General features: G+C 34.3%; 1 protein-coding gene across 1 annotated transcript; it reads right to left on the bottom strand.

Annotated features, from left to right (window-relative positions):
- Nucleotides 1-1,873: 1,873 nt before the first annotated feature.
- LOC131630157 (uncharacterized) lies at nucleotides 1,874-4,756 on the bottom strand. The gene is made up of 2 exons (XM_058900950.1): nucleotides 4,523-4,756; nucleotides 1,874-2,397 (listed from the first exon to the last, which is right to left on the bottom strand). Exons 1-2 carry the CDS (start codon nucleotides 4,596-4,598, stop codon nucleotides 2,153-2,155), a joined length of 321 nt encoding a protein of 106 aa, XP_058756933.1. The 5' UTR covers nucleotides 4,599-4,756; the 3' UTR covers nucleotides 1,874-2,152.
- Between the last annotated feature and the right edge of the window lie 8,834 nt (nucleotides 4,757-13,590).

Below are 13,590 nucleotides of genomic sequence, written 5' to 3'. Positions count from 1 at the left end.
TTCCAATGCTTTAAACCGCACCTCAATCGGGTTTACGGAACTCAAGATACACAAATTTCAATTTTTGTCAAAAACTGAGGGCTAGAAATATTCTGGGTCCAACACGAGCCACCCGTGTTCATAAACACGGCCTCGTTGAGCCTAAGGCAAGTTCCCCATAGAAATTCATATAACAACATGGTCAACCCATGTCCAGCAACATGTGTCATGTTCTGCCCAGCAAAAATAACGTTATTTGAAATCTGGGATGTTACACACAACTAGTTCGTGGCTAACAGCAGAAATCCATGGGAAATTTCAGAAAATCCCAATTTCTGCATAATTTGAAAAGGACGTCAACAAATTCCATGTGTTCATCGGGGTCGATTATCCTATCATATATGTCCATCTCTATTTGTTTTTTGGAATTCTAGTCATATAGGATACTCGTTGATTCTCCTAGTGAAAGCATTTTGGAACGTAACTTCTTCTTCTTGGGATTCCTCTAAGGATGAGGAAAAGATGGTCCTTTGGTGATGTTGACCCAGAATCCTCTATCGCATGTCTCCACGTGCAGAACGTATTGGGAATTCCCTTTTAGATCAAGGAGACCAGGTTAAGTGCCTTTGGTGGTCCTCTCTCTTCCTCGATGTCGGGTATGGTTAGTGACCACATTGTCCCATAGTCTAGGAGTTTGAAAACAACAATGATTTGGGACTCCGCCCTCCCATAATTGTTTATCTTGAAGTTCTAAAAATGCAGATTGTTTGTTAATTGTCATCAAGAGGTCTCTCAACAAAGTGTTTCTTTCGATATTTTGAAACTGACCTTTTGGGAGTAGGTTGTGAAGTGTGTTATTTTATTCTTAGGGGTGGATATGCGTGGGAAAAACCTGGCGCATAGATTCTTCTATCCATCGGATGGGGTGCGGGAGCCTCGACTATCTAAGGTCGTTGGATCTGCCTTTCCTTATCGAATGATGAAGTTGTGAGGTCTTCCTCTCAACGTGGGCTCACTTTTACAACCATGTTTGCCATAGATTGTGAATGGTTGGAATTGTGGGTTGATCTTCTTCTCCGGTTTGTCATTTCTTAGACTTTAAGAAAACGATTTGAACGTTATTTTGTTCGTTTTTAAAGACGACGCTAATGTTCGTTCTAGCAAGGAAGCTTCTTATAAAAAAAATCAGGTTTTGGTCATCTCCATTATGGAGATTAGTCCCCTCCGAATTACTTGGTTAATTTGGTGGGAGTAGTATCTACACACACTTTAACACTCAAGTTAGTGGTTTTCAAATACAAGAGGTATAAAATTTTAAAAAAAATTGAAATCTTTAAATTTTCAAATTTAAATTCATATTTAAATATTCAAATCTTTAAATTTGATTTAATAAATTATCAAACAAATCTAATTAATTATATTGCTAAAAGATAACAACGAATCAATAAAAACAAATCCAATAGCTTGTTCAGAAAATCACAGAAACACGCGCCAAAACTTGAACTGCAATAAGGGCCAAATATATCAACATTTTGTACATGTTTTGCATAATACAATCAATCTAAAAGGAACAAAATGAACATCTTTATCTTTTTAGACTTTGAGACTATTTTGAACTTCTTTCTGAGTCGCTTTTGGGCCGAGACAGGCTATAAACACTTATTATTCCTACATTAACATTTTAATATTAAATATGAAATAACATAAATCTCTATGTGACCACTGTATGAAATATTTTCTTGGATACTTTTAATGAAATGTTATTTTTCTGCAACATACAATCAGCCACCATAGCTAATGTTGCTTAGTGATATTTGAGCAAACCACTATTTCTTAAGATCAGATATTGACAACAACGAATAAATCAGAGATACAACAGCAAGAAGTTGTCTAATAGCAGAAGAGTAACAAATTTCTTAGACAAACTTTGATTGATATCTTGTTATTAAGAAGAATCAACATATATGATTTACAAAATGATTTTACAATAATAAAATATAAAAATGCTTCAAGCTGATGGCCTAAATCTCCCATGCCAAATCATGAGAGGAACAAACTAGAGACAAGTTCAGACATTTCGAAATATAACCTCTGCTGGAGTTTGAATGGAAAAGGATCATGGTCTTGTTGATGTGCAAATTTTCAAGTGTGTGTGAATGAACAAGATAAGTTGTTAATCCCGCATACCGAGTTCAACCTCAAGTTCATCATCATCTTCGAACAGCTTCAAAAGCCGAGCATGCTGTTCTTCTCTCTTCTTTCTTTGCCATAATTTGAAAAGAAAAACACCAGATGCTATGACTGCTACCACACCAAGTAATATAAGAAGTATCTTGAGACCCGTAGAACCTTTGGAAACATGTTCACTCACATCTTTATTTGCACTCTTGGGATCTGATGGGTTGTTGTCGGCTAGGCCTGGAAACAAAATTTCTTGTAAGCAATCAAATCAAATAACAAAAATTTCTAAGCATAATTTATCTATTGATTCCCAAGAGTATGCAGTACATAATGTTACAAGGTAAAAATCTATTAAGGCAGAGACTTCTAGCTTGTTTACTTTAGTTTCAGAAGCTGCAAAACCGTTCCATAAGCAAGAAAAACTTGCTTTGATAAGTCATAAAAGTGTATCACTTAGTGCAACTATTTGATTTGTGTTTGAAAGAATCTCGAGAAGCATGATTAGTATGTGAGTTTGTTTAGGCATCAACACACTGCAAAATGCTTCCCCCAAAGCTAATAGTTCTAGCTTTTACCTTTAAAAGTATGCATGTGTGCATCAGTGCCAGAAAAACACTCGAAACAACTCCAATGGTAAGAAGGATGTTTTTATCTTATTTCTATGGGCTCGACTATGTCACTTCAGTTAAAAGAAGGACAAAACATAGATAACATTGGAGTACTTTTCATGCTCTTAACCTCTTAAAATTTAACAACGGGATTACATTATCAATAAACTTCGGTTAGGCCTTGTTACATTACATCTGTAAGCCTTCTCTGTTAAACAAAATAAGAGCAACACCCTCAGCAACCATTAGATTTCAATATAGATTGTTACTAATACGGCATCAAGGACAACCATGGAGAAGCAATTAATATCATTTTATCCAGATTAACGATATCCTTGAAGAAAACCACTCATCGCTTGGAGAAGCAATTAATATCATTTTATCCAGACTAACGATATCCTTGAAGAAAACCACCCATCGCTTTTTTCTATTTTGTATTTCAACAAGTAGCTAAAAGATCAAGGGAACATTAGTTTGTGGTTTCATATATAATGCTTAAGCTTTTGGATGAAACATTTTTAAAGATAAACAACTCACCACAAAAATCAACATAAAAATCACTCACCACATAAAGATCAACCTAAAAGTTACTTACACTCACCACATAAAGATCATCATAAAAATACTCACTACTACCACAAATTATTATTAAATTCTAGTCAAGACTATCCTTTAGAATAAGAGATACATTTGCATTTATACTGCATAATATGCTAGTTGAAGACCACATGAGTGAAAGGGGTATAACAAGGTTAAATTTTTATCAGCCTGAAAATTCTGATATATAATCGGCATAGTACGTAAACAGTTGTTGACGGCTCCCACAGTCGGTTACTGTAACACACAAATTAACAAAGGAACAAGCTTAACAGGAGGTTGAAGTTTAATAGCTATTGGGTTGTCTAACAAGGATAATGTGATCGAGCAGTTGATGTTTAAGAGGTTAACATTATGACCAGAAACACAAGGTAATGTTTTCTAAGTTTTATCCTTACAAGAAATTTAATTACTTGTTACTCTACAAGTTCAACTCTTTAACAACTTAAAGTTAACAACACAAAATAACCCCGCATATCTGATGTTGTTACTATAGACAAATTATGTGTTAATGCATAAGAACAAATTCTAATACAAGAACCATTGTTACATCATGTCAGCAATCTCATCTCCGTTTTTTTTTTTATGACAAATGTTAATATTATGCTGGAGTGAGGATCAAACCTTCGATCTCCTTACCACTCTATTTCTTACTTTGTCTGCTATTGCAGGATAGTGCCACTATTGACTACTCTGCCAAGACCAAGTCAATCTTAGATCTCCTGTCTCCCACCAAACTATGATGATACTCGGAAAAACACATTCTTAACTAAAAAACCTAGCAAGATCTCGGCCTTGCAGATACTGAAAGTATTTGCAAGACAGAGCCAATAGTCTCACAACAAACTTGCCAAAATACTGAAAGTTTCAAACCCAAAACATTTGCATTTCAAGTTCTCTCTACCATATGCAGTATCTAAAATTGATCCAACAAAAAAAAAAATCTTTCTCACCATTGAACAATTCAATAACTATTTCAACTATTCCATAAACAAAATAACATGATAAAATTATCATCACGTAAAGCGAAGAAAAAAAACCCTAGGAAACAAAAAAATCCCAAAAATTGATAAATTCCTATAAAAATTACCATTGATTCAAACTAATTGATAAAATTGTAAATAATATGAAAAGAAAACAGAGAGAGAAAGCGATACCAGAAAGGAATTGCAGTTGCAGAGAGATCAAGGCAAAGAGGAAAGGGTTTCGCGGAGATCTTCGGGGTTGCATCATGCCTCTTTCTTTCTCTCTCTAGAAAAATCACTCTCTCTCTCTAGAAAATCTAGTTGGGATGTTACTTCAAAACTATTTCACAAAGCTGCGATCTAACATCAAACTCCAGCTACGTTATTTGCGTTTTCGTTGTTTTTCTTGAAGACACTATTATACCTTCATTTTCACACATTTATTTCAACTTTGTATTTTATTATTATTATTATTATTATATATATACAAGGAATAACAAGTTTTGATATTTTTTCTTTCATTTGATATTTTTTATTATGTTTTTTCTTTCTTTACATAATTAAATTTTTAATTTTACTTTTTTTATTAATCTTAATTTCAAATTTGTTAATTCTAATTTAAATTTTGAATAAAATCTACTTTTTAATTACAAATTATTTTATCAGCGTGAAACCATCTACTCCCTCTGTCTCATAATAAGTGTCTCATTTGCATTTTTCCTTGTCTCAAATTAATTGTCCATTTACAATTCCAATGCATCAATCATTATTATTTTTCCACTATTATACCCCTATTTAGTAACTTTCAAGTTATTCAACTACTATTAATAGGGGTATTCTAGTAAATGATATTAACTTTTTTACTAAAACCAACACATCCAATCATTTTCTTAAAAACCGCGCATTGCTCAAATAGGACATTTATTATGAGACGGAGGGAGTATGAATTAGATTAGGTCAATATTATAAAAGAAGAATGAAAATATTGTGCCTAGTGGGGTACAATGTTTTTGGTCCTATTGATATAAGAGAATTTTACTTGGAATCCTAAATTTAAACTTGAAACTGACACATTTTAATATGGATAAGAATACTCTTGCGAGGAGAAAATTTTACCCCATAGTTTCAATATTATTCCTATATCCCTATATTTTATAAAAAAAATACAACTTGGTATATTTTTAACAAATTTATTATTTCATTTTTTATTATTAATATTTACAAGATTTCTAAACAATTGCACTCGTAGCTGAACATTTGATAAAAGAGTTTCGATAAATAAATTTTTAATTTTTAATATTTCAGAATATTTGACAAAATAATTTTGGTAGACAAATTTTTGATTTTTAATATATCGAAATACTTGACAAAAGAGCTTCGATACCTAAATTTATAATTTTTAATATATCGGAATAATTGATAAAAAAAATTCAGTTGACAAATTTTTAATGTATCAGAACACTTGGCAAAAGAGTTTCGATAGACAAATTTTTAACTTTTAACATACCAGAATATTTGGCAAAATAGTTTCAGTAGACAAATTTTTAATGTATCGAAACACTTGACAAAAGAGTTCTGATAGCCAAAAAAGCTTTAGACACAAATGAGAGAAAAGGAGAAATAATGAGACAAATAAACTATTATTTATACGAGGGTATTTTGGTCAAAAAAATATATTGTGGAAATAGGGAATAAATGAAGGGGTATGGGATAAAGTTTTAGACAATATCTCAATTCACCCCTAATACTCTCACACACCTAGTGCAATTTCATTAACGCCCCCTACTTCCGGAGATACACAACAAGAAGCACCTTTTTTTTTTGCTAAAATATGTTTTTTTTTTTTTCCGGAACTACATCTACGGAAGTAGTTTAAAATAGTACACGTTGGAAAAATTCAAATTAATTCAGTTTAGGACATCTCCCATATATATATATATATATATATATATATATATATATATATATATATATATATATATATATATATATATATATATATATTTATATATTTCTGGAAAGTCTTAAAAACATAATGTTCCGTAGATGTACCTATCGAACATTCTGTTATATTTTTTTTGACTAAAAAGATATTCATTAATTCAAATTAAAAATACATCATCATTACAAATTCAAGATCGCTAAAAACTGAAGAAGGTGAATCTGCAAACAATCTCGCAGCACCTAAGTTAATAGCATGCAACGGCAACATGAGAGTGCCTACAAATATGACAAAATAAAAGTCACCAGAATATTCATACTTCTGGATCTGCAACATTGACGCCCAAGTCTTCCTCAGATCTGCAATGATTTGAAGTGAATATGTCAAATTGAACCAACAAACACCGTAGTAAGACGGGAAAACCAACAAACACCGTACTAAGACGGGAAAACCAACAAACACCGTACTAAGACGGGAAAACCAACAAACACCGTACAAGACGATGAAAACTTAAAAACACACAAAACAAGAAGTAAATATGTATGGATAACCACTTATTTAAATAAAAAGAGGGAAAAAAACGGTGTTGAGGGGTGATTTCTAGCCAAAAATGGCCAAAAACCACCCCTAAAAGGAAGGGAAGAATAAAAAGAGAGAAACGATGAGAGATTTGGTAACATTTTGTTATATTTAAAACCAACTATGTTTCACTTCAAAACTCCAACTTTTTGTGCAACGACAGAATAATACAACAAAAAAGTACAGAAACTAGTGTAATGTCAACTCAATGTTATATAGTACATCAAATAATACATCATATACATCATCCAACGGGTGATATGTCATATACATAATCAAAATAAAGTATATCAATGTAATAAAAATACAGACATCAAAATAACTAGCATGATCACTATTGTGTATGCCAGACAACATTTGCATCCTCTCCTCTACCTCTCGCACCTCCTCTGCGTCCACCACCTCCTTTGTCGGCTCCTCTGCCTCTACCGTCTACTACCGCATCTGTTCTGGCACGATGTCTACGTTACACCAGTGCTCTTTGTGCCATCTCTATGATATCATCCAGTATACGCCTGACACCAGACCCTTCAGAGAAGAAACCACCCTCAATGCATGCCTACGCTATATCAACTATCTGACGACAGCAAGGAAGCACATCCTGAGTGTAGTCCAACTGAGACTGCAGCTCCTGCAATATCTCCCGATGAGATGGTCTAGGCGGTGATCCCGCTGCAGTGGGGACCATGTAGGGGTGTGACATAGTGGAGAACCAAGTGATGTACCCATCGGCGCAGCTCCAGTCTGACTATGCTCTGGTTACCCGAGCCTCGTCCGAAACCATGTGCTGCTGATATTCAACAAAGATCTCATCCATCTATCGACGGATCAACCCGAGAAGAGCGAAGACAGAAGGGTGGCGAGGTATCGTATGACAGTAGCCGAACTACCACATAACGCGCTCTAAAAGATAGGGAACAGTGATGGTCGAACTGCATGCCAACCATCTAGAAAATAGTATGATGTCATCAAACGGACGCGTCTCACAATGAATAGCGTAGATGTTGTAGTGGATGTCCTCGGCAACCATGCAATTCAGGTAGACTCTGTAGGGGTCCACCACCTGGTTCCCTCTCATGGGGACTAAGGCACGAGCACGTGGCCAGGCATTAGTGTACTCCTGCATAGCCTCCCAACCAATGATCATCGGAAAGTGCTGTAATATCCACCCCTGATATTAAAATAAAAAATACTAGGATCAAACATAATCACGAATATAGCATAAAAAGTAGTGAAAAAAAGTAGACGGATATAAGTTTGTTACCACTAGTATTGAACAGCTGCCTGCGACAGTCCTGGTCTTCCACATAGGATCAGTTCCCGCTTGGAACCAGAGCACTTCGCAAAATTGCACTCAATCCATACTATGGGATTGAGGCCATCACTAGACTGTATCGTCCTTCATATATCGTTGGATCAATATCCTGCAAAACATCATTAGACTAATCGTCTTAAGAAATGTTATGTATGCATGATGCGCAACAACACATAAAATATGACAACGACTAGTCAAAACGCATCATCATTCATCATATTAATCATACCTCATCACATGATTCATAAATACACATATCATCACAACTGCATCAAAACATCATAAAACACAGGTCAAGTAACAACAAGAAATGGTTAATTCAATTTCATAATAAAAACATACTTACTATTATATTATCACAAGGTATCATCATCTTATCATAAATCAAGTACTAGAAAACTATGTCATATAACTCATTTTATTCTACCAGGGTATAGATTATTGCATTAGCTTCTATATGCTTCGAACGACGCGTCAAACGGAGTCTAGAAATTCTAGTTACGGCCTTTACAAAATTGATGGTTCATGCATCATTCGCCCGGCGACTAAAGTCAGTAGCCAACATCTAATTTTCTTAAGCCATTCGCCCGACAAACTCGTGTTCGCCTGAGGCTTCGCTCGACCAACCCATAGGCAAACCAAGTCAGTAGCCTCTGCCTCCACTCGCCTACTCGCTCTCCCGATGCGTCCTGGGCGAGTCCATTCGCCCAGCAACTAGATCGATTCGCCCGACGAATTTGCGCGAACAGGGTTTTCCTGTTGCGATTTCCTGCACAAAACCCAATCCCAATGTTGCGATTTCTTCACCTTATAAGTCATAATTCACCATCCAAACTCAGAATTTCACCTTATAATAAAAACATAATGTATTCCATGTTATGGGCATCAATCTATTGCAAACCAATACTTCTAATTCACCATTTTCATCACATAATCACATTATCATCATAAACCAAAACCCCAAACAAGTCCTACAATTATCTTACATTTAAACCAATTATAATAACAATGATAAACTCACCTTACCTTAATATCATTGCTAGCTTTTGTTTCCTCTTTGCATTCTATAAAACCCTGTGAGTTCTCTAATGCCTTAACTCTTCTCTCGAACTCTCTTCCAAAAGCATATGACAGAATGATAAACACTGACACTCTATTTCTTGTTTAATCCCTTGGACCCTTAATTGGTCTTCCCACCTTAACCTCACTTACTTCACAATATTTCTATTTTACCCTTACAGTCTCTACATCATATTTTCTATTATTCTAATTAAAATTATTCCAGCTAATTATTCTAAAATACTCTTAATTTTCAATAATCCTCAGAACACATATGAACACCACATAAATCACCAAAACATCACATATCATTATCAAAACATCACATACTTCATAAGGACTCACATATTCACGCTAAATTAATTAAATAACTAATTAAACAATTAATCTATATTTTCAGGGTGTTACAGAAAACACATCATCATAATTGTGTAAAAATGTTGTAATGTCAGGGTGCAAGTCATGATCTAAAGTATTATCTGCTGGTACAACTTTAACAATTTGTAACGTAAAAGCTACATTAATAGCATGAGTGTGGTTTAGACGTTTGATGTGATGGAACTGGGCTTGGCTTGGACCACTAAGTTTGTCTCCATACAGTGTAACAAAAGTGTCCTTGACATAAAACTTCAAGGATAAAGCATTGTAATCAGCAATATGTGGTCCTAAGGTTTTTAACAATGGTACATCCAAGACTAAGTCTGCACCTGAAATAGGTAATAAATAAGGAGGAACATGGAGTGTATTACCTTGAATGGCTATTGGTAATTCGGATATATAACCCATAGTAGTTAAAGAATGACCATTACCAACCAATACCTGAAACTGAGTGTTGAACTGAATTGGTAGTTATAAGGATTGGGCAATCCTGGGCTGCAAAAAATTGTCTGAACTCCCACTATCTAAGAGAATAATCACAATAATACCTTGAGTTTGACCTTGAAAGCGCATGGTACCCATCCTGTGAGAACCATTTAAAGCGTTTAGAGAGACGTGATGCTTAGAGTCCCCCATGGAGAATGAATCAAGTATGGTTTGCTTGATTGTGTCAGGTGGTGGTTCGTTGTCATCATCATCCATTTGAAGAAGAAAATAATGACGGTTGGGAATTTTTGGGTAATAGAGAATTTCTCATCACAATAATAACATAGCCCTTTTTCACAGCGGAATTGCATTTCGGCCTTGGTGATGTTTTTGACTGGATGGTTTTTCTATGGTGGTGAAATTGGTTTGGGATTTGGGAGTAACGGTGGTTGTGGGTTAGATTTTGGGGTGGTGTTTGGAGCTCGGAAATGATAGGGTTTTGAGGACGAAAAATTGGGATTTTTAGTGTTGGGAGATGGTGAGTATTTATCCTCAAAGAGTCGGGCCAGCGTATAAGCTCTAGATAAAGAAGGTGGTGTTTGAGCGATTATGCCGCGCTTGATATCTTTCTGAGGACCATTGATGAAACAGTCAAGGGTGGCTTCTAGGCTTAATCCTTGATAACGGTTGGCTAAAGCAGTGAAGGAGGTGTAGTAATCAGCAACAGAGGAGGTTTGGGTAAGTTTAAACAAAATGGGCATGGGTAACTCATATGGAGATGAGCCAAATTCCAATTCAATGGCTCGTGTGAATAGGGACTAAGATTGAAACGGTTGATTTCTGGAAACCATGGTACCATATCCTTTTCCATATGGACATATGTGATGATGAGATGTTGACTATCCAATTAAGCACGTCGGAACCGTCAAAGCGAGGGAAATCTAGTTTGATATTACGCACCCGAAATGGTTGAGCAACCGGTGATGAAGACGGTGATGAACCCTTGTTGCCAGAGGGCTAAGTCAGATGAAAGGTGCTGAGTTGAGATTCAACACGCTCAAATCTCGCTTGATCTATATGATGGTGGTGGGTATACTCGTCGTGACGATGATATGCATCTTCCAGGATTTTTTGTAGCATTTTGTTTATCTCTGCAAGTGAGTTCTCCATGCATTTCATTCGTGTGTTGTCAGTCATGGTTTAACTCAATGAAAGCGCCAAATGTAACGATCAAGTAGCAGAAAATGAAGAAATTATAAAAGGAGTTGAAATTTGCACTTCAACAATGTAAGAGTACAATTACAACTCAAGATAGTAATGGAATGGCTACGCCAATGGTAGTAATGAATTCATGGAATTAAAAGAAAGATCAAGAAAAATTAAAGCTTCAGGAAAATAAGGGAGTAAAGGAGTCAGGTTTCTACCAATTACTTCCACACCCAATCATTGGTGAATCCCCCTCTATTTAACAAAGTCACCCAGATACTTTCTGTGTGGAATTTTGGCTCTCATTCCACATCCTTGTCGGCAACTTCGTCGGCAACTTCGTTTCACGATGTGTTTTCCAACAACTTCCAAAATCCTTATTTCTTTTTGCTCAGCAAACCTAATATTTTTCCTTTTAATCCAATAAATCAAATAATAATAATGTAATTACTAATATTTCTTAATGGGCCTACTAAACGTACACCTCCACATCGCTATATATATATATATATATATATATATATATATATATATATATATATATATATATATATATATATATATATATATATATATATATATATATATATATATATATATATACACACACCACATCATGACTAAACCAAATTAAATAATAATATTATTACTAAAATTATTTCTTCGACAAAAATCAACTTATTAATTCTCCGATTAACTGACTGAATAATCCAACTTTATCTTAATAATTCCGATCGACATATCAATCCAATTAGCCTACTAAACGTACACCTCCACATCGCTATATATATATATATATATATATATATATATATATATATATATATATATATATATATATATATATATTTTATATACACCACACCATGACTAAACCAAATTAAATAATAATATTATTACTAAAATTATTTCTTCGACAAAAATCAACTTATTAATTCTCCGATTAACTGACTGAATAATCCAACTTTATCTTAATAATTCCGATTGACATATCAATCCAATTAGCCTACTAAACGTACACCTCCACATCGCTATATATATATATATATATATATATATATATATATATATATATATATATATATATATATATATATATATATATATATATACACACACCACACCATGACTAAACCAAATTAAATAATAATATTATTACTAAAATTATTTCTTCGACAAAAATCAACTTATTAATTCTCCGATTAACTGACTGAATAATCCAACTTTATCTTAATAATTCCGATCGACATATCAATCCAATTAGCCTCTTAAAATAATACCGACAAATCCAATTTCAACTAAATTCCGATAAATAAATCCTTAATAATTTAATTAAATAATTAAATAAATTCGGGGTGTTACATCGAGGACTCATTTGTTGTGTATTGTGACGAGTCTAAGTTGGGTTTAGGTGGTGTGCTTATGCAAAATGATAAGGTGGTGGCATATGCTTCGAGACAATTGAGATTTCACGAAAGGAATTATCCTACTCATGATTTAGAGCTAGTTGTTGTGGTTTTTGTATTAAAAATTTGGAGGCATTATCTATACGACTCTAGATTTGAGGTGTTAAGTGATCATAAGAGTTTGAAATATTTATTTGATCAAAAGGAACCGAATATGAGGCAACGAAGATGGTTAGAACTTTTGAAGGATTATGATTTTAGCTTAAATTACCATCCGGGAAAAGCTAATGTTGTGGCGGACGCCTTAAGTCGGAATTTATTACATATGTCGGCCATGATGATTAAAGAATTGGAAATGATTGAACAGTTTAGAGGTATGATTTTGGTATACGATCTGACACCGAAGAGTGTAATGCTAGGAATGTTAAAGATTAACAGTGAATTCTTGGATAGCGTAAATGAAGCTCATAAGTTGGATGTAAAGTTGGTAGATTTAATGATTGGAAATAATCAAGGTAAAAGTGATGATTTTAAAATAGACGAGCAAGGTGTGTTGAAGTTCCGTAATAGAATTTGTGTCCCTAATGACCTTCAAATGAAAAAGATGATTTTAGAAGAAAGTCATAGGAGTAGTTTGAGCATTCATCCGGGTGTGACTAAGATGTACCAAGATTTGAAGAAGTTGTTCTAGTGGGATGGATTGAAACGCGACGTAGCGCGATTTGTTTATGCATGTTTGATTTGACAGAAGTCAAAGGTCGAACATCAGAAACCTGCAGGGTTGATGCAACCATTAGAGATCCCAAAATGGAAGTGGGATAGTATATCGATGGATTTTGTACAAGTTTACCGAGTACGCTAAGAGGATACGATGCTATTTGGGTGATTGTTGATAGATTGACAAAATCCGCTCACTTTATTCCAATAAATATTAGTTTCCTAGTATCGA

The sequence above is a fragment of the Vicia villosa genome, unplaced genomic scaffold (genome assembly GCF_029867415.1).
Source record: "Vicia villosa cultivar HV-30 ecotype Madison, WI unplaced genomic scaffold, Vvil1.0 ctg.000650F_1_1_3, whole genome shotgun sequence".
Classification (NCBI taxonomy): domain Eukaryota; kingdom Viridiplantae; phylum Streptophyta; class Magnoliopsida; order Fabales; family Fabaceae; genus Vicia; species Vicia villosa.
Note: the sequence above shows the minus strand (reverse complement) of the source record. Positions and strands in the feature narration are given on the sequence as shown.

What these genes read in the sequence shown, in the direction of transcription:
- LOC131630157 (XM_058900950.1), bottom strand. Translation starts at nt 4,598, where the DNA reads ATGATGCAACCCCGAAGATCTCCGCGAAACCCTTTCCTCTTTGCCTTG. An exon ending in GCAACTGCAATTCCTTTCTG is followed by an intron (nt 2,398 to 4,522) that starts GTATCGCTTTCT and finishes TTTTGTTTCCAG; the next exon opens with GCCTAGCCGACAACAACCCA.